This window comes from Scylla paramamosain, chromosome 12 (assembly GCF_035594125.1).
Source record: "Scylla paramamosain isolate STU-SP2022 chromosome 12, ASM3559412v1, whole genome shotgun sequence".
Taxonomy (NCBI): domain Eukaryota; kingdom Metazoa; phylum Arthropoda; class Malacostraca; order Decapoda; family Portunidae; genus Scylla; species Scylla paramamosain.
Window position 1 is genome coordinate 2,432,501 of NC_087162.1, and position 21,476 is coordinate 2,453,976.

At 36.2% G+C, this 21,476-nt stretch overlaps 2 protein-coding genes across 18 annotated transcripts in view; both read left to right on the forward strand.

Moving 5' to 3' along the window:
- Positions 1 to 5,136, forward strand: part of LOC135105513 (uncharacterized) — a 20,422-nt gene extending 15,286 nt beyond the window's left edge. For 3 of the 4 annotated variants that reach the window (XM_064013675.1, XM_064013676.1, XM_064013674.1), the window contains 2 exons: positions 2,339 to 2,781; positions 4,456 to 5,136. In XM_064013675.1, the coding sequence (XP_063869745.1) occupies positions 2,339 to 2,781; positions 4,456 to 4,804 (792 nt within the window). In that variant the 3' untranslated portion in view covers positions 4,805 to 5,136. Of the gene's footprint in view, positions 1 to 2,338; positions 2,782 to 3,334; positions 3,501 to 4,455 lie in introns of all 4 variants that reach the window. The other variant, XR_010270871.1, reaches the window with a different exon arrangement.
- Positions 5,137 to 11,393: 6,257 nt separating this feature from the next.
- LOC135105514 (PHD finger protein 20-like) overlaps positions 11,394 to 21,476 on the forward strand; it is a 58,456-nt gene continuing 48,373 nt past the window's right edge. For 13 of the 14 annotated variants that reach the window (XM_064013678.1, XM_064013679.1, XM_064013680.1 and 10 more), the window contains exons 1-6: positions 11,394 to 11,528; positions 14,320 to 14,483; positions 14,885 to 15,022; positions 16,295 to 16,401; positions 17,587 to 17,663; positions 20,663 to 20,819. In XM_064013678.1, the coding sequence (XP_063869748.1) occupies positions 11,409 to 11,528; positions 14,320 to 14,483; positions 14,885 to 15,022; positions 16,295 to 16,401; positions 17,587 to 17,663; positions 20,663 to 20,819 (763 nt within the window). In that variant the 5' untranslated portion in view covers positions 11,394 to 11,408. The remainder of the gene's footprint in view (positions 11,529 to 14,319; positions 14,484 to 14,884; positions 15,023 to 16,294; positions 16,402 to 17,586; positions 17,664 to 20,662; positions 20,820 to 21,476) is intronic. The other variant, XM_064013682.1, reaches the window with a different exon arrangement.

The window sequence follows — 21,476 nt, forward strand, 5'->3', positions numbered from 1 at the left end:
AAGGTAACAATATACAATAGGTCATACTTAACAGTAATTCATATAGAATGACACCAGTCAGGAAGAATTTGCCCAAGTGACCACGCACCACGCATTGCATGTACCAAAACAAACACGCTGTCAGTTACACGCTGAACATGGTGACACAGGCAAGCTTCACTGCGTTCTTTACAGTGTGATGCCATTACTCCTTGAGGTAAGACACACTTTCATACAATTGAAATTGCACCTATCTTTTAATATTCTTATGAACAAACTTTGTTACCCCTGTAGTCTCAGTCACTGCCAACGCCATATGCCAGGTACATGTTTACATCTCACAACAGGGTTGGTACTTTAGCTACTAGCAAATATTAAAGTTTTTAAATGCAAAATATTGGGATCTAATAATGATCTGAATGCATGTGAGAGCCTTCAAATGTCAGTTGAAATCCTTCACTTCATATTCAGAGCTTAAATCCACTCATTTATCTCTCTCTCTCTCTCTCTCTCTCTCTCTCTCTCTCTCTCTCTCTCTCTCTCTCTCTCTCTCTCTCTCTCTCTCTCTCTCTCTCTCTCTCTCTCTCTCTCTCTCTCTCTCTCTCTCTCTCTCTCTCTCTCTCTCTCTCCAATGTCTGCCAAAACTGGGTGTGTCTTATGAGCCATCAAATAAGTTGTGTGTGTGTGTGTGTGTGCGCGCGCATGTGCATAATGATGTACAAGAAGTTACACTATTGAGGTCCTCTCGCTGTGTCACAATTAGTTAGTTTTTACTTTAAAATCATTAACATTTTTGGCATTTGTAATTTCACTGTCCAGGCTCTTCCACTTATCACTATACCAATAGGGAAATTCTCTCTCTCTCTCTCTCTCTCTCTCTCTCTCTCTCTCTCTCTCTCTCTCTCTCTCTCTCTCTCTCTCTCTCTCTCTCTCTCTCTCTCTCTCTCTCTCTCTCTCTCTCTCTCTCTCTCTCTCTCTCTCAAATAAGGCTATATTAATTATTAGTCCCATCTATACCTGACAAAGCCCTATACACTGTTATTAAGTTTCTTTTTCTTTCATTGATGACAAACCTATCTTCTCTAACTTCTCTGAAATAGATCTGCCAGGCAGGAACTAATCCTTATAACTGCTCTGTGTATTCTATTTTTGTCTTTTTCATGTGTGGTGACCAAATAATTAATTTAAGTCATATCATGGACACTCAGTTCCTTCAGCCCTTCTTCATCCCCATGTGTTTCTCAAACTTTTAAGACCTGGATCTTTTCTTCACTTGCTTTGGTAATTGATTGACTTCCCATTTTTATGATTGTCCCCTTCCCCCAACTTTTTTTATTTTATTTTATTTATTTATTTATTTTTATTACTAAATTTCAATATTTTTTACTTTAAACTCTATTCATAACTTATATTCCATCCAAGTCATCCTGTAGCAGTCTGAAATCATCTTCCTTTTTGGTCATTATAGTTTTGATATCTGCAAACAGGCTCATACAACTCCTCAAATCTACCACCATGTTATATGCATAAATCAGGAACACAAACTTTTGTTAGTTTTCATTTGTCTCCCTTCTGGAAAAACCTTCATCCATCTCAAGACATTCATCTAATCGTCTCAAACTCCTGTTTCCACAACAATCACTTTTGAGGCATCTTATGAAATACCTTCAGATCAAGATGAACACATTCCACCCAACCATCTCTGTCTTGTATTATATCAGTTACTTTGAGCAGAAACTTTTTAGATTTGAAACAGCTCAAAATCCAAATTTTCTCAAGCTACTTAACATCTTTTCATATAATTTTCCTACTACACTAGTTTAGGAGACAGGCCTGTGTATTTTTTTTAATTTATTTATTTATTTATTTATTTTTTTTTTCGTGTGTTTGTGTGTGTGTCCCAATCTATTACTATCTTTACATGGTTTTCCTGCTTCACTAGTTAAGAAGACTGGCCTGTAATTGTGTGTGTGTGTGTCCCAGTCTATTATTATCTTTTTCCGTAGTTTTCCTGCTACACTAGTTAAGAGGAATGGCCTGTAGTTCTGTGTGTGTGTGTCAGTCTTGAGGATCACGTGCTAGATTAGTGATTGCCAGCTAATATCCTCATGAAGCTAAAGGTCATATAGTCTCGTGTGTATATGAAGCTGAGGCTTTTCACATACCAAACATTCAATTTTCTTATCAAAGAGAAAGTAACATTCACTCATCACTTTGCAATCCTGAACTAAGTGACAAACAAAGCATATATCTTAAGTGTGTGTGTGTGTGTGTGTGTACATGCTTATGATGATGTTGGCTTTAGATACTTATCAAAATATTAACCTTTTATTAATATATTTAATTTTGTAATTTTCAGAAATTGCATGAAGAACCACGGCGTTTGTACAAAAAGACTCAAAACCGTACAACTGTGCGAAAACCCGTCCGTTACATTGTAAACAAGCAGCGAGTCTCTAGTGGCACATGCAAGACTAAGAGTCGTCTGGACCACACTGAGTCTCATGTCCAGTTGGGACAGTCACCCTTCCACCACCTTCAGCTTCACCAGCAACAGTACCAGCAACAACAACAGTTGAAACTACAGTTGCAACAACATCTACAACAGCAGCAGCAGCAGCAACAGCAGCAGCAGTTGCATGAGAAGGAAGCTGAGGTGATCCAGCTGGACTCTCCAGACCATGTTGACACACCAGAGCACCTGAGTTCTCCTGATCTCTCCACCACCTTTGATCAGCTGGGTTCACTCAATAACTCCGTCGATCAGTACACGTACCTGCCACCCTCACCAATCTCTCCGAGGTATGTAATCACCCGATCATTTTGCATTGATATTTAGGGAGACTTGCTCTGTTTCTAACTGTAAGAACTTATAAGGATAAATTACATGAAATTTCCAGAAGTCTTGACTAAATCAAATGTTAGAAGAAGCAAGTCTACCTAACTAGTAAGTTACACTTGAACCATAGCAAATTTGTATTGAGAAAGAGAAGAGTTTGCAATGCTTCATGTGTAATGTTAAGTTATGCTAAGCACTGCTCTGATTTGCATTGCATTAGATTCAATGGTAGCTTAGTGAAATCACAGCTTTGAGCTCTACTGACCTCACAAAGGTAGCTTATTGTTTCCAAATGAGGAAGCTATACCGAAGTAATTAGAGAGCCCTTTATGAAATTACAGCTGTCTTGAGCTCAAGGTCTTCTGTGTTCCATAAGTTGCAAGAAATGAAAGCAGACACTCAAGTGCCAAGAGCTAATATTGCAGCTCCTCACATGTGACATTGTTGGAGCACTTCAGATTCATGGTAGTTTTCCTATTCATCCAACCATACCTATGCCACAATTCCCAATTTCAGGAATCTTGGCTGTAGCCGCTTGTGGAAGTGGCGACCACGGGGCTAGTGAACTTGTGGGTCGCTTCATCTCATTGTCGACTGATCCATCACTAGTTTGAACCTTTGACATCTAACTCGACATCAACCCAATACCCATTGCACGTTCCCAAACCTCATTCATGTAGATGTACGTTTGCTCTTTTTGCTGACCTTGTTAATTTCTGAGTTACTGAAGCGTTATAGTTGCCACAACTAGACTTGATAAACTCTTGCTTCAATTTATGTGAATTTTGAAAATTTGGATTTATAAGTAACTGCTGTCTATTTTGGATAGAAAAGCCAAATGAGTTGATTTTCAGACCATAATGCATGGCTAGGTGCCACAACTTTGGTCTCCATGTTGTGCTGTGAGTTTATGATCTTTGTAGGTTAGAGTCAATTGGATGGTAGGGTATACAAAATTATATGTATTGATTTATAGTTTAGGCATTATCAGAGCAGGCAAGAAAATGGCTTAAGCCAATACCAATGATCAAGCTTGTATCTCGGCTGATTTTGGTTTGACAGAGAGCCAACAGTATGGTGAGCATGTGGTGATAAAATTTGAATATTATTTTGCATTTCTTACAGCTATAGATTTTTGGATATGCTGCTGCTAAATGATAAGCTTGGAGATTTTTCACCACAAAAAATCAGATTTTGTTGCACATGCTATGTTAAAGAAGATAGTTTTCTTGAGGTTTAATATATTGATATGTGTTTTGTTTTGTAAAGTGTATGTTGATGACCAAGATGGTATCTTGTTCAACTTATTTTATCTTAAGATTTCAAGATTATTGTAAATAGTTGAAGCTAAGGACTTTAGCTCAGTGATTTGGAGGTAGTTGGCAGAATTATTGTATCAGCAAAATTCCTCCATAGGTTTCCTTCAAAAGCAAGCTGGTTGATCTGAAGTATGTGTATTTCAGATGCCCTTTAGTGGGATGCAAATTGTAAATATGCTCACACTATTGTGAAACTTGAAAGAAAAATTCAAATGTGCTAAAGAAATTTGCAATGATAACTTCATTTTTAATCTGAAAACTAGCACTAGATTGAGAAAACTTGTCAGGATCATGTTGTGCAAACTCTTTGCTTTGCAGCCTGTCTAGTGGTTGTCCAGTTGACTGTGAAGAAGAAGAACGGTTGGAGCCTATTTTGGATTTGGAGGAGGCCTTGGAGGAAGCCCTAGGTGACCTTGATAGTGTGGGCAGCATGGAGGTAGATGCCAACCTCCGACTAACCTCTTCTGGGAGCACCTCCTCCAGCTTGGTGTCTCAGTCAGAAACAACAGCCACCGATGATCCCACAGGTCCTCCTCCTGCCAAAAGGCAACGGGGACGTCCCAGAAAGCAGTCATTTACAGGAAGTACGTTTGATAATAGTGTGGACATTCCAGATCTTGATTTCAGTCTAAGCGACTTGATGGACTTTGACGTCTATCTGTTTTAGCATCGGGACGATGGTGAGAGGAACTATCACCTGTAGCTACAAAGTCTGAGTTCAAACTTGTACAGTTGCCCCCTTATATGAACTGGACTTCATAATAGTTGATCCAAGCGTAGTAAAGTCTTGTACTTTTCTTTTGTAAATCTTCCCTTCTATTCTGTTTATATCAGTTTTTATGGAACTGAGCTTGAGTTAACAAGGTTTCACTCTTTAGGGTCATGGCTATATTTTTAGTTCTGGTTCCATGGTAGTAATATACTCATGAAAGAAATGTCACTTGTAAAATTGCACATGAACAAAGAGCTGGTTTAAAGAAATATAACCACAAAGCTTTACCCAAATGTGTTTTATTATTCCTTAGGGTGGTAAATCAGCCAAGATTTGGCAGCAAGGTGAAACCTCGTCAATTCTACCTCAGCTTCTGTTTGTTGCTGTGGTAGGATGTTTGTCAAATGTCAAACATCCTTTCACAACTAGAGAAACAATTTGCAAAATCTGATGGATATTATTGCTCTTATTAATATAATTATTATTACTATCATTATTTATTTATCTACTTAATTGTTTATTTTTTATTTACTTATTTATTGTGATTGAGGTTTCACTTGCAAGATCTTTGCCTAACTTTATTTCTTATCTATTGATAATGAGTAAACAAAAGGTAAGTTGTAAAGTGTTATATTTGCTCAAATTATGTAAGTACAGATATACACAAATATGCAGTTTCCATTTCTTAGAACTTTTCCTTAGAGATGGCCATGACTGAATGATGCAAGATCTTTTTCATTTACAGAGGGAGAATGTGTGGAATGGAATTAGTTGGTAGAGCTTTGACAGGCATGTGAAAGGAGGAAATGAGGTGGATGAGGATAAGATTAAATCAAAAGAGTGTATGGAAGGAGGATTTATGTACTAGTTTTGAATTGTAAATTGATTTAGGAAGTTTACTGTTTTATGTATTTAGTTTCATAATACTGTGGGTGTAGGGATTAATATTTCAATTTCATAATTCTGTAGGTGGAGGAGTTAATACAGAAGTGAAATTTGCATCACAAAATCAGTGCCTTTTTAAAAGCGTTCCCATTCAATAATGGGTTTGTTGTGGGTGGATGTGCTTGTCATTTAGAACCAAATTTTCCCCTCCTAATGACTTTTATGGAGGAAGGAAGTATCGAAAGGAGACTTGGGTATGTAATGATAAACAAAGTTCAAGGATCTAAGCCATTGCAATTCATTACTTGGGGGCTTCACTAGTGTGTAAATAATGGAAGGATAACATTAATATAAATGTAAAATATTTGTCATCAAGTAATGGTGAAAATTAAAATTATAGAATTTGGAGGAGGGATTAAATGCTGCATCCAAAGGTTATCTCGCCAGTCTTGAGTAGCAAAAAATGAGGTGATTCTGAAAAGTGATGAATTTAAGAGAATGACCTATGAAATGGAAGGATATAGTGCTGTAGTATGAGGAAGTGGTAATATAATTAAAGCATACATGACAGGAATATAAAGTGAGGAGTAAATAAAAAAAAAACTCTTGTTACAGGGATCCATTTTTGGGAGCCCTGTCTGTCTATCTATAGCTGTATCTGTCCACCTCTTTTTATCTGTTCATAGAGGGGTCCTGCAATAATGAACTTCATTAATTCCAGTTGGACATAGTTTTGACCAGTTTATTTGTTGTTTGAACTTAGGAAACTTTAGTAAAAAATATTCAGTTTCTAGGGACAAAGAATAATTTAAGAAATTACAAAAGTATGATCATTTTTTTTCCCCAGAAAAAATGTCATCACAATTAAACAACAGTTGTGGCACACATCCTTTAGTCTTTATAATGTCAAAACATCCAAATACTCCTTGTATGCAGTAGCATTGGCACTAGTGGCCTCACCATGACAGATAACGTTGTTCTGCCCAATGCGGTTGCAAAATCTTGAAAACCATTCCTTAGGTGCAAGTAATACACTTTGTTCACTGGTAATGGGGGCTTTTTTTGCAATACACCTTAAGTCATCCTAGCCTTCTCACAGATAAAAACCCAAGTGATAGTCATCAGTGCTTTCTCTCTCTGTGTGCTAAAGTAAACAAAAAGGAAATAAAAAAGAAATATTTGAAAAATTGTTATTTATTCTGTATTCTTTTAGCTTCATTTTGACAAAGTTTTATAGCAGAATTCACAATAATAAACAAGTTTTGACAATTTCCCTTCCTCCTTCCAAAGTGTGTGACATGTCATTCTTTGCAGTGCCATGTGTGCACACAACAATTTTTTATGAAGCGCCAAAATATTCACTCATGGTATTTATTTACAAGTATATATAGTCACAGTAGCTCAAACTCTAATCAAGAAGAAAGAATAAGTGTACTATATACTTCCCTGCTCTGCTCTCATCTTGTCTGTATCTCTTTTTTTTTCCCTCTCCTGCATTATTACTCACTGCTATTATGGGAAAGCCTTAAAAAAAGGAAGCATGTAAACAGACAAAACATGGAAACAGCACAAAGGGCAAAGATAAAGAAAATGGAGGATGAACATGAAGCATCCCATCATGCCACCACAACCTTTTCCCCTTGTTCCACTACTACCCATGTTGCCACCTCATCTGCTTACCTGATAACTCTTGAAAGGTCAGGCACTCCATTCGCCAACTTTGCTGTTGTGTAACTTTATCTCACCACAACTATCTAGCTCACAAGTGCTTTCTACATCACAGAAGCTTCATTACCATCACATATTTCTTATCATAAGTGATGCTACATGGAGATTGGAGAGAAGGAAACAGAGTGAGTTATTCACAAAAAGAAGAAAGTAGACCAGCAAAGAGTATGAGCTTGGAGGACATTAGTGGCTCTAGCAGTGATAAGGGAGGTGGTTCCTCCTGATATCCTCACCTTCAAACAAATAATACCTTACTAAAAGGAAGGCTAAGTACAAGCTAGACTCTTAAAGATGCCATGTGAACTCTACAATGACTCCATGAATGATGTAGACTTACAAGGTTGTTGTTGGCTCATAAAGAAGCAAAAACTTTCCAGAATGGAAGGGAAAGTGGCTTTTCTTGCAACTATCTTTTTTTTTTATTATTGTGTGTGTGTGTGTGTGCAATATAACTCAACCATTCCACTGATCCTGATGGAACATTTTGCATTTGGAAAAGGGGTAAATAAATTTTTTTTGTGGTATGCAGATTTTTCTATCAGGGCCACATATCTGCATAAATAACCAATACATTTTAAGCAGTCCAAAAGTAATATGCAAAATATGAATAAAAATCAAATTTGTTTAACACGATCTCTTAGGAGTGATGCAAAATTTATTTGCTATCTTTTTTTTGTCAACATTGTATTGTGGATTCTAACACTTTTTTTTATGCTAATTTTCCAACTATTTACAGAGCAGATAATGTGAAACTTGGCGAGTAATGTCTCTTAATTAGGGCTTATACTAAAATTTAACAATGGTTTAGAAAGCTAATATTGACTTTTCAGCAGATGGTCCCATTAATCCACAGTATCAATAAATCCTTCATCTCCTCTACTATAATTTCTTTCTCTCTCTCACTAACCAGGTGATACCTTGTGCTACCTTTACTTTATCCTTCATTACTGTATCAATCATACTTTTTGCTTACCATACATGCTTCTCAGTTGCATGATGGCACAACCACTACTGTATTTTTCAATTATCTCTTCTTTCATAGCAATTTTGATTGACTGCTTGTTCTTCTTAGTCCTCTTTTTTTTTTTTCCCCAGTCCACAACTAGTGTAGGAATGGTGATGTATTGTAATTTGACAAATACAGTGCAAATGGTACAAGATGCTGTAGGGGTGGTAGTTAGTTTATGTTTAGTGGGTGGGTGGGTGAGCATCGACTTGCATGGGTGGCATGCAGTCACAATGGGACATATAAGGGAGTTTGTTACCAAATATTTTTATTCTTTAAGTTTATTACCAAATTTTTTATTCTTTATGGAGTTTGTTACCAAATGTCTTATTCCTTATGTGATTGGTAATTTCTTTGCAAAATGGGTCATTATTCAATTTATACATAGTCCAAACAGTTCGTTAATGCAGGGCCCACTGTATCTATCTTTCTGATGCCTGGAGCACACAGCAGAAAAGCTTCTAACTCTCTGTTCAATCATTCCCTTTTTTGCATGTGTAAGTGCTAAAACTCTACTCCATCCCTCTTACATATGTACAACTTTATTCTATTCATCCATCTACCAAATGGTTCATTGGCACCTTCAGTTTCACTCACAAACTCTTCGTTCTTCATCCTTTTATTGTTGCCTAACCATCACAGTTATTGGCCACATTTTCATTCATTGCTCCACTCCACCTTTCACTCTATTTGCACAGGTACTCTTACCATCATTCATACAAAAATTTCAAAAGAAAATGTCAAAATCTTACTAAATCTAACTTCCCTCTTGACCTCTGGCGCTTACCCAAAAATATTTGCAACAATGTTTTTCATCTTTTTTTCTCTACTTTAACCTGATTACACTACAAGCATCTCAGCTATCTCTAAAGCTAAATCCTTCTCTCAAATATTTGCTAATAGTTCTACCTTGTATGATTCAGGGCTTGTTCCTCCCTCGCCTTCACCCTCCTACTATTTCATGCCTCCTATTAAGATTATTCCTAGTGATGTTTTCCATGGCCTTGGTGGATTTAATCCTGAAAAGGCTTATGAATCTCATGGGGTCCATCCTATTGTTCCTCAAAAATGTTCCTCTGTGCTTGTACCTTGTTAGGTCAAACTCTACCTATTCTGACTTTTGACATTTACTTTTTCTTTCTGCTGGAATTTGCCTACATTTAAACTGTTCCTAAAAAGGATGACTGCTCTAATCCTTCACACTACCATCCTATTGCCTTCTTTTTCTAACTTATATCTGATTGCCAGTTTAAGTTCCATCATGGTTGTTCTACTGGTAATCTGGGCTTTCCTTACTGAGTCTTGGTCATCCACTTTTAGGGATTTTGGTGAAACTTTTGCTGATGCCTTAGACATATCAAAAACTTTTGATAGAAACTGGCACAAGGCTTTAATTTTCAAATTTCTCTCTAACTTCATCTCAAGTTCCCATTCTGACCATTCTGTTGCTGTTGTGGTAAACAGTCACTGTCCATTAACATTGGTGTCCCTTAGGGTTCTTTCCTGTCACTCACTTTCTGTTCATCAATGACCTAAGCCAAACTTATCCTATGCTAATAATACCACTGCATTTTTCCAAATCTTTTAGATGTCCAACCCTTCAAGAGTTAACTCACATAGAAAAACTACAGAACACCTGGTCTTTCTAAAATTTCTGATTTGGGCAGAGTAAACTTAGTGTTGTTCAATGCCTTAAAAAAAAAAATTTGTCATCTATCAACTTAATACAGTCTTCCAGGTAATTATCTCCTCTTCTTCAGTGATACTCAACTGTCCACCTCTTCTACACTGAATCTAAACTGGAAACCACATCTCATCTCATGCTATAACAGTTTCTCAAAAGTTAGGCATTCTGAGCCACTTCTGCCATTTTTTTATCACTCCCCCTTGCTGCTAATTTTGTACAGGAGCTTTATCTGACCATGTACGAGTATAAAGTATGTTCCTCATGTGTGTGAGAGTTCCACTCACAGTTCTCTTTTGAACAGGGTGACATCAAAAGCATTTCATTTTATCAACTCCTTTCCTTTAACTGACTGTCTTCAGCCTCTCTTTGCCACAACGTTGCATCTCATCTATCATCTTCCTTTTTGCTGTTTTTGTTTACTAAATTCTTTGATTTCTTTGTGAGCAAGCAAGATATGAGTAGCATCAGATTTTTTGGTTCCCTCATTTACTCTCAGTAGTATTCATGGCACAGATTTTAAGATGTATATTTATGAGTGATACTCTCATGTATGAAATTATTATACTTATCATAGACCAACAAAAATGAAATTGCCATTGGTGAAACTGTAGGAGAGACTGATACCTTGAGAGGAGCAACACCTTTTGTGTTCTCTTCATATTAACCATTTAAATTAATGAGCTTCATACCAATCTACTTTGAATTCATAGGTGGAGTCAAGTCTTGAAAGAGATTGTTTGGTTATCATCTCCAGGCTAATACTTCTATAATAATTTATTTTGATAAATGAGATCCAGTAAGTTGCTCATTAACATGTCCAAGATATAATTTAAGCAAATAATTAAATTAATTGTTCAAATAAAGTGGTTCAATTGCTTTTATTATTGACTTAACATAGTGGTTCAACAGCTTTTTTTGATTCATATCTAGATAATCTATGAAGCTTTAAGTAAAAAAAATATTTGATAAGGCATGTCCTCAGTATTTCTCAAATTTTCTTTTTCTTTTTAGGGAAATTTATTTGGAAATCAGGGCACATATTGAACTAAGAATCACATTGAATATTTGGAAGCTGGATAAGATGAAAATTAGATGTCCACACAATTCACAAATTTTGATGACCATCAGTACTTGCAAGATACTAGAAGGACAATGAGACATGCTGTTACATGTTTCCAACCCCTGTTAAAATTTTATAGGTATGAAGCTCATGCCATTTTGCCCTTAAAATATAGTTGGTACATTTTGCATGTATGTTTACAGCTCCCATAAAAAATGAGAAGAGTGAGGCTGGTAAAGGTGGCGAAACAAAAGAAGACAAATCATCAGACGAAGAAGAAGATTTTCTGGGATTTTCTCCATCAACAGATAAAGTAAGTTACAATGCTTTGTAAGGAATGTGCTCAACATGAATGATCTTTGCAAAATAGAGGTAATGTGACAAGTAAACTCTCCTTTTCAAAGTCCATCTTAGATTGATTTCACCAGGTTATGAATAGATAGAATATAGAAATTGGCATGACTCAACTTTTGACAAATATAAGTTTTTTTTTAGCATGCTTAAGGCTAGCAAAGCTGTGATGTCAGTAATATATTTTAATCTGTGAGTGTATTTACCTAGTTGTATTTACCTAGTTTTGAAATACAGGACAAGAGTTACATTAGGCTCATGCTGTCTCATCTCCATATCAACTTTTATCTAGATTTTCTTTAAATTTATGAATTATCTTTGCGCACACAGTCTCATCCTTAAGTTCATTCCACACTGTTATGCTTCTGTGTGGTATCATGAGATCTTCTCTATCCAACTTTTTAATTCCTTCCAATATTCTATATATTGCTATCAAATCACCTGTTTCCCTTTTTTTTTTAGTGTAGTCAGGCCCAATCTCTTCAACCTTTCCTTATAACTATACTCTCTTAAGCTTGCAGGGATTTTAGTTGCAGTTCTCTGGAATATTTCTAACTTTCTTGTATCCTTTTTCAAACTTGGCTATCACACTAATGCTGCGTACTCCAATCTCGGACGTATCATCATTGTTATCAGTTTTTTCATCTTATCTTCATCAATATAGGAGAATGCTATCGATGTTTCTTAGCAGATTATATGTTTCTCCTATAATTTTGCATATGTGCTTCCCAAATGACACATTATCAGTAATAATTACTCCTAGGTCTTTTTCTTCTGATCTTATAGAGATTTCCTCATTCCCTAAGTAATAGTTGCCAACTAGTCTTCTCACACTTTTTCCAAACCTCATCACACTACATTTTTTAGCATCAATTTTTGACTACTGCTTTGACCCGTTTATGGGACTGGTATTTCAGTGGGCATTTTTTTAATTGGATTTTTGTTGCCCTTGGCCAGTGTCCCTCCTACATTAAAAAAAAAAAAAAATACAAATGCAATAGATTATTTTCTGTGTTTCTTAATGTGTTTTGAACAACCTTCAAGTACATGAAAAAAGCTTATAATAGTAGCAAAAATAAGACCTTTAATCTTGACTTGATAAAGGAAGGCAGCTGTCTTATGTAGAGTGGCTTTCTGTGGTAAGGTGAGAGAAATTACTGATTGGAAGTGGAGGAGGTTGTGGGTAATGGTGGAGTATCAGAAACAGGATACAATGGTGTATCAACAGTAGGAGATTATGGGTTATCACCATTGCTCATGTGCTCAAGCAAGATGTTTGAGTGATTAAAAGGGCAAGAAAAAAAGAGTGCACAACACAGGCTCTAATGTACTAGTGTTGACACTTGCAGTGCGATACTGCTGTTGGTCACGACTCCCGTATCTTCCGTTTCTGCTGCTGTCATTCGACAGACATGTGAATTATCCTCACGTGCTAATTTTGAGCATGGACAGCTTTGTTCTTGTGCACTGAAAGTTGGCAACCAGAGTATTCATAAGTAGGGTACTATCTGTATTTAATAAGAAAAAAATATAATAATGGATTTTGAGATTTGGCCTCTACCTCCATTCTCCCTACTCAGTGTTACCATCACTATTGCTAGTGCTGTGTCATCACCACACTTGCTACCTTTCTGCCTCCATATTGTCACTACTGTGCAAAACAAATGTGTTTTGTTAATGTAGTCTCTACTGTGCACTTTAATGAACAAGCATGTCAATGTGTATTGGAAGATTTCTTGGGGATCATGATGAAAATGACAACAATGTTAACACAAATGCAGTCTTGGCATGAGGGAGGATGAAGGATGATGCAACTAGGTGGCAGTGGGAAATGTACACAGTTGGTCACCAAAAACATGCTAAATTGACAACACTATTAGGCAGCTGAGAAAATGGTATTTGTGTGGCGTAGTGAGTGTTGTAAGCCTTGTGACATACTAGATTTGAATTGGTTGTAACCCATGAAGAATTTATTCCACATACATTTCTCTTTTGGGAACAGTTCACAAATATTTGAATCTGTGAATGTTGAACCCACAGATGGTGAGGGCCAGCTATACTTTTTTTCCTTAAGATACTGGATTGCCCCATATTAAAGTCTTGCAGATATCATTGTGACATTTATCTTCCTCATTATTTCTTGTTGCAGATAAGTAAATGCCACTCTTATCTTAATTACTTTAGAGTTTCCTTCCTTTATTTTGTGTATATGTTTTTCTGGTAATAAGCTGTTAAAAAATATCATTCAGATCCTGAGATCTTTGCTGATAGTTGTAGTTCCCATCTTGTATTCATTCATAGGTATATCTTCTGCTGCTTTTCCTATATTCCATCTTTTTGCACTTTGTAAAATTAAAGTTCATTTGTCATCTACAACTGTATTCCCAAATCCTATCTGGATATCTTATGTAGTGTTTCACCATCTTTATGATTTTTAACTTTTATGAATAGTTTGGCATCATCAGCCAACAAGTTCATATAGCTAGTTATTTCCTTCACCATATTGTTTATACACATTGCAGATATAACTGGTGCTAAAACAGACCCCACTTGAATACTGTGCCAGAATAGATCTCACTTATTATTGTGCACCATTCTGATTTCTGACTTTGAATAACTTTCCTTAATTATGTGTGTGTGTTCCAAAATATATTTATGGTCCTTATCTTTCAAATAAAAGATCTTTAGTTATTATTTCAGCTTAGATAATGTATCCTGAACAACCATACACTACTTTGTAATGACTCTGGTAGGTCCTTTCTGGGTTGCAGGTTACAAGTAAGTCAGACATTATGGTGAGCAGAGCAGATATCTTACAAGCAAGTGCCATGGCTCGTCAGCTTCATGTGTACAAGCCTGGTATTGACTTTGTTCCTGGAGCAAGACTGGAAGTGCTGGAATCTAGAGATAATAATTGGTAAGTTTTCTTGTTTATTGCTTTATAAATCTTATGCTGTTTGAACTTGGCTTAAAAGCATAAAGATTGTGGCTTGTGATTTAAAGTGAGATGAATTATAATGCAAAATTATCTTTGCAATGTGAGTGAAGATGAATTTTGAAGATTGAAAATAGAGTTGAAATAATGCAAAGTTAGTCTTGCATTATGAGTGGAGAAGATGGATTTTGAAGATGGTTGAAAATAGAGCTGAAAGCCAGTCTAGGGAAATAAAAGAAAATGTAAATGTCTTATCTACTTTGAATATATATGATTTTATACATTATAGCAAAATAATTAGGTGCAGGATTAGTGTAATATTATGTAATTTGTATATTTGTACAAAAGTTATATATGTCTATATTCATTCTGACTACTTTTAGGTACCAGTGCAAGATTGTGGAGGTAGATTGGGGAGAGTTGGACATTCTCGTCCATTATGAACGTTGGTCAAACAGGTTTGATGAATGGCTCAAAATGGATTCAACAAGGATTCGAAGTCTCTCTCGTACCTCTCAAAGGTAAAGTTTATCCAGTCTTAAGAGTTATGTAATCATCCCTCAGTTTTCTATGCTTTGAAGCTGTTTTCTCTGTTGCACTCCTTTGAATCACAATTCTGTTTATGTAGATTGTCCTATCGGTCCAGTGCTGCCTCTGGACTCATTAAAGTGGAGAAGCTTTTAGCATTACACTTATTCTAAGTAAAGAAACCTGAAATGATATCATTCTTTTTTCCATAAAGTGGTTATTGCCTTCTTGTTGAAGATTCATCTCTTTGTGCTGAGTACATATCAGAGTTGACTGCCTCTGGCTTGGAACCTTGCATTCCATACACTTTCTCTAATTGTAGAGCTTATAAACCTTGGTTCAGTTTTATCTACTGTCCTGAATAGAGAGGCAACTCTCTAACTCTTACTTACTCTTTTCTCTGAAACTTATGCCCTTTATATTCATGCCCAGATCCATCCCAGATCTATCATACAACTTTAATTTTTTATTTACTTATTTATTTATATAATTTTTCAATTAAGAAATGTCAGAATGTTACCAGATCTCATGACTTCTAGCGTATAGCCAAAAATATCTTCAATCATATTGTTTTTCACCTTTCTTTTATCCATTTCATCTTGTTTTTTTTTTTATTATTGTTGTATCTATCTCCAGAACTGAGCTCTTATCAGACCTTTGCCAACAACTCAACACTTATGATTCTGGCCTTGTTTCTCCCTCACCTCCATCCTCTGATTATATTATACCTGTTGTTGAAACTCTTCAAAGTGTTGTTTTATATCCTCTCTGATCTTGATACTCAGAAGGTATATGGTCCTTGATTGTTCTCTCTCTCTCTCTCTCTCTCTCTCTCTCTCTCTCTCTCTCTCTCTCTCTCTCTCTCTCTCTCTCTCTCTCTCTCTCTCTCTCTCTCTCTCTCTCTCTGTCTTTTTTTTTTTTTTTTTTTTTTACCAGTGTAGGAGGGGCACCAGCCAAGGGTAACAAAATTATAATAAAAAAAAGGTCCACTGAGATGCCGGTCCCTGAACAGAGTTAAAAGCAGACATCAAAAATTAAAGGATAAGTGTCATGAAACCTCCCTCTTGAAAAGTTCAAGTCATAGGAAGGACTGTACTGAAGTACTGAAGCAGGAAGGTAGTTCCAGAGTTTACCAGAGAAATTGATGAGTGATTGAGAATACTGGTTAATTCTTGTATTAGACGGGTGGACAGAATAGGGGTGAGAAAAAGATAAGATACTGAGAATATTTCCAAGCATATTTAAGCTCTTTTATTATATTTCAGAAGAGAGAAAAGAAATAGTGCCTATAGTGTTGGTGATCGTGTACTTGCACGTTGGTCAGCTGATGGCAAGCGGTACCAAGCCAGAGTTACTAAGGAACTGGGAGATGGTAAGTAAAAATACCTGTGTTAAGAAATATCAGAAACTATTAACATGGATATTTCCAGTCTGAAAACTATATTAGGGAAATTATACTCTTGATGCCAAAATTTAACATTTCCTTACCAAGTCCAAGAGTTTTCAGAGATAAACTCATTTATTCATGCTCTCAGGGTTTCAATTTCAGGTGCAAGGGTGTAAGTGGGCCTTGTTCCTTTCATGACATCACTAATGAAAGAAAATGGGAAGGCAAGAGAGAGAGAGAGAGAGAGAGAGAGAGAGAGAGAGAGGAGGGAATGCAGATGGGTATTAAGGGTCAACTGGTTACTGTGTAAATCTTTATTAAAATTTTTTTATACTTCTTTGACCTCAGTGTTGCATACTAGCTTGTTTTCTTTACCACTTCATATGCCTGCAGTTTGAACTTCCCATCTCCAAACTCATGTGTTGGCAGCCCTCCTTCCTACTGAGAATGAAACATCTAGATCACCTGATTCTTGAATTGCTAGGCAGAAAGGGCAGGTTGAGGAATCATGTGACCTGAAGGGAAATAAGTTCTTAAACTCCTTACCCTTCACATTTCTACTTAATATCCTATTAATATCTCATATGGACACTTCCATGCTGTCCATATTCCAGCATCCACCACCTCCATTTTTCAGTAATTATATTTGCTTACATCTTATATATAGACATGCATAAGAGGAGTTAGTGGTGGGGTACAGACAGGAGCAAGAGAGAAATGACTTAAAAGTGTAGCGCACCACTATATCCTTACTGGGAGGCAGAGAAGCAAAATGAGTAGACCTCTTATATCTCTTGGCCTTGGTTACTGGTCTTAAATAAGCCTAAAAATAAAGTCTAACATTTTAAGTTTATGGCAAGTGGTAGTGTTTGTTCAGTCTTTTTAGTTGTAGATAGTAATATGAAATAGATTTCCCTTAGTAATATAAATAAACATGAGTATCTCTGTTACAGATCCAAACAAGTATTCAAATTTACTGAAATATGAGAATGTCATTAGAAAAAATATAATTTCATACAAGCATTTATGTAATTTATGTAATTTCATAAATCATCAACAGTAATGATGTATTCTATTGTATAACCTCAACTAGAATCAAAGTTCAAGCTTCAAATGGATAATCATATTGAAGCTAGTGAAATAGAATATTAGTGGCTAAAAATTTTTCAGATCAGTTTGAAGTCCTGTTTTTTGATGGTGTGGCTAAAGTGCTTCGTTCCACTGCATTAGCAAAAGTAGACTCAAAGGTATGTTACTTTAAAAATTGTAAGTATAGTCTCATTATTGTACTTTTGTCATTTGTTACTTATACACAAAACAGATGCTTTTGTCAGAAGAATCCTTATTCACTCCTGTCCATACATTTTATCCTTGTACAAGTATACTCTTATTCAGTGATGGAATGAATGCAAGAGCTGTGTATTCGTATGTGAATATGAGCACTGGATTCCTGTGAATATGAATACACTTAAATATTGTTTATTTCAACACAAATTTGAATGTATTTCATATAAGTATTCACAAATAGATTTGAGAATACTTCTTTGATGAAAAAAAAAGGGCCACTTAATGCAAGTTCCCATAGAGAGATAGAATAATAAGAAAAATAGAGAATAAGTGTCTTGAAACCTCCTTCTGGAAAGAGTTCAAGTCATAGGAAGAAACAGGCATGGAGTTCCAGAGTTTACCAGAGAAAGAGATGTATGATTAAGAATACTGCTTAACTCTTGCATTAGAGAGGTGGACAGAATAAGGATGAGAAAAAGAAGAAAGTCTTATGCAGTGAGACCACATGAGGAGGAGAGGCATTAAGTTAGCTGGATCAAAAAAGAGTAGTTAGCATGAAATTACCAATAGAAGATAGAAGAGGTGCAATATTTTAGTCATGAGAGAGAGGCTTAAGATAGTCAGTTAGAGGAGAGAAGTTCATAAAACCAAAAAGTTTTTGATTCCACCCTGTCTAAAAGAGCAGTATGAATGGAACCCCTCCCTCATACATGTGAAGCAAACTCCATATATGGATAGGTAAGTTGTTGGAACAAGTGAAGCCTGGCACTGAGTTGCACTGTTTTGTGTCCCCTGTGGCTTCTCTCTATACACTACCCTCCTGAGTTTCATGTTATAGTAAAAGCCCTGTCTTTCAGCATTTACAGGACTAAATAGGTACCAAAACATTGCATATGTTGAAAGATCAAGTGTGAATTTCATCTCCTATATATATTTATTTAGTTATTTGCAGAAAACACAAATTAATGTCTCCAAGGCATATTACAGGGAGGTCTCAATGATATGAGCAGTTCCATTTGATTTTTTTTGTATAGCAAATTCTTGTATAACAAAACATATAACTAATGGCAAAAATAGGGTTGGATTCTGTGACCCTTGTCAAAGGTAAGTTTTCAGGCTAAAACATATGATACCAAGTGCAACAAACATGTCTGTATTACAGAACTGTTGATAAAGCATCCTGAAAGAGAAAACAGCATACAAAGAACATGATTTTATATAAATTAAACATATAAAATGTGCATAATACACCAATGTGTAGTTAATGCATCAGGGAGGGTAACTCACTAACCACTCTTGTGCCTCTTAATTTCTACCTTCTTTGTGAGTCATTTTTAAACTTACCTTATACCAGTACATTTAGGAAATATATTGCCAAAACATCAGATAACTTTTGGAATGGGACTATTTTGCAAAAGTGCTGAAACATAAGGGTTTTCAGAATGGATACCGAAAGACAGGACTTTTGCTGTATCAGTTTTGAGATTCTCAAGTTTTGTGCTGAGTTCAGAATTCTTATAAACCCAACTTTTGCCCATTATCTCCTCAAGTTTCACATTTCCATTGCATATGGGTGTTGTCTTTCTACCAGATAATGAAAATAAATACATATGTGCCATGTATTGTTTACATATTTCCGTGTAAAGCTCACATACCTGAATATCCAGAATATTTATGTGGATAAAGCCCTTGTTTGTGAGAGAGGGGGAAACAGTGGTGCTGCATTAAGAAAACACAAAAGAAATGAGAGGTGTCTCATTACTGTGGTGTTGCTGCATTCACCACACAGAGCTGCATCATGGAGCAGCAGCGCTGTGGTAACACACTGCCACACTGTATCATTCATATAGATGTGCAGGCTCAACACCACTGCATCATGTTGGATATGATGACAGTGCACTCATTCACACAGTTCTAGATATGGTGGCTTTGCACCACTGTCATGCTGGATGTGATGACAATACACACATTCACACAGTTCTAGATGCGGTGGCATCACACTGCTGCATCACACAGGATGTGATGACAATACCCACATTCACACAATTCTAGAATGTGGCAGCACCACACTGCTACATCATGATAGATCTGGAGAATGCATACACACTCACACAGTTCTAAATGTGAGAGTCTACATTGCCACATCATGACAGATGTGAGGCAAAAGAGCACATACATACAGTTCTAGGCTGTGCAGTCAAAATATTTTTTTTTTCAGCATTTTCAATATCCCAAGTTTTGCAATGCCTTGGAAAGAAGGCAAGCACAAAACTCAAGAGAGTACTGTACTTCAATATTGCAGTTTTTGCTTTCATATGTACACTCAAGGTTTCCAGTTGCATTTCAATTTCCTTCTTTTAAATAATATGTTCATGTACTCTTTCTATCTTATCATTGGTATGTACAATAATTCTTTGATCCAATGCATTTGTTATTTTCTTAAAGTAAAATTTTAAGGCTATGCCATACTCTTCTAAACAAAGCAGCCAATAGAAAGTGAACATTAAGAGAAGAGCAGCTGCTAATCATACTGTTTAGTTGTACATGGATTGTTTTATTATACCATGCATTGTACCTCTCCATTATTTTATAAATTCCCACATTCATTTATGCTACTTCCATTTATAGAATGGAACAATGATGGCCATTGTCCAGTCTTGTGGTACATGTATCACTTCCCATAGGCATTCTCATATCAGACACATCTTTTCAATTACAGTTTCTCAGTTTCTTTTCTGTACTTTAATATCTGGCCACAATCACATCTACATCTGTGTTTCCACTCTCTTTATTGTTTTCATCACTTCTCTTTAGATTCTTTTATACATTTTTCACCACTTAAAAAACCAGTTGATGCACAAATTAAAATTATTGCATGTTTAATAGAATTCTATATTTAATTTTATTGTATCATACAACATGGAATTATAAAGCTAACATTCAGTATTTTTTAAAACAGGTGGGTGAGATAGAGGAACAGAGAGGCACTCCATCCAAACAGCCTGTGACAGATGATGAGGATAGCTTGTTGTCCCCAGGAGCCACCAGTGCCAGCTCTACTGACTCTCGCTCCTCCAGCCCTGAGCCAGGCCAGTCCTCTGCAGTGTCTAGCAGAGGTTACTATTTTTTATTTATTTATTTTTAATATTGTTGTCCTTCAGCCTTTTAGCTTAATGACAAGAGCTTTGTGCTTAAAAATTATAAGAAGTGCTAAGTGCCAAGCTTATATGAAACAGAGAGGCAAATGATTTGATTCACAGCTTAACACTCAAGTGCTGAAGTGCAGATATACATTGTCTGTAATAGAAGCACATTAAATGTTAGGGAAAGTAGTGAATAAGTAGCACATTTAATTTGTTCTTTCCTGCCAGCATAGCAGACAGAAGGTTTTCAACTTATATCCAACAATATAGGAATCTATAAGATTCACCATTGGAGAGTGTTACCAACTTATTTTTTCCTAAGATATGGTGAAGAGTACTTTTTTTACTTCTTTTTCTCCTCACTTACCTACATCCTTCTTTTTCCTCTTGTGGATTTAATGGGGCTGTGTGAGCTGTGGTGCCACAGCCTATAGTATCCTGAAGGTGCTGGTAGCAGATAGGTCAGATGATCAAATTCTGGTGAGTTGTCCTTTCTTAAGGGAAAAGCTCCTGGTGTGCTTGAGGATTTGAAGGCCAGGCCAGTGTCTTGAGATCCACCCAGGAGGTCAGTTAGTGTGTGTAGAGGTGGGGTGAATGTAGTAAGTGGAAGAGAGCATTGTGGTTAGAGTG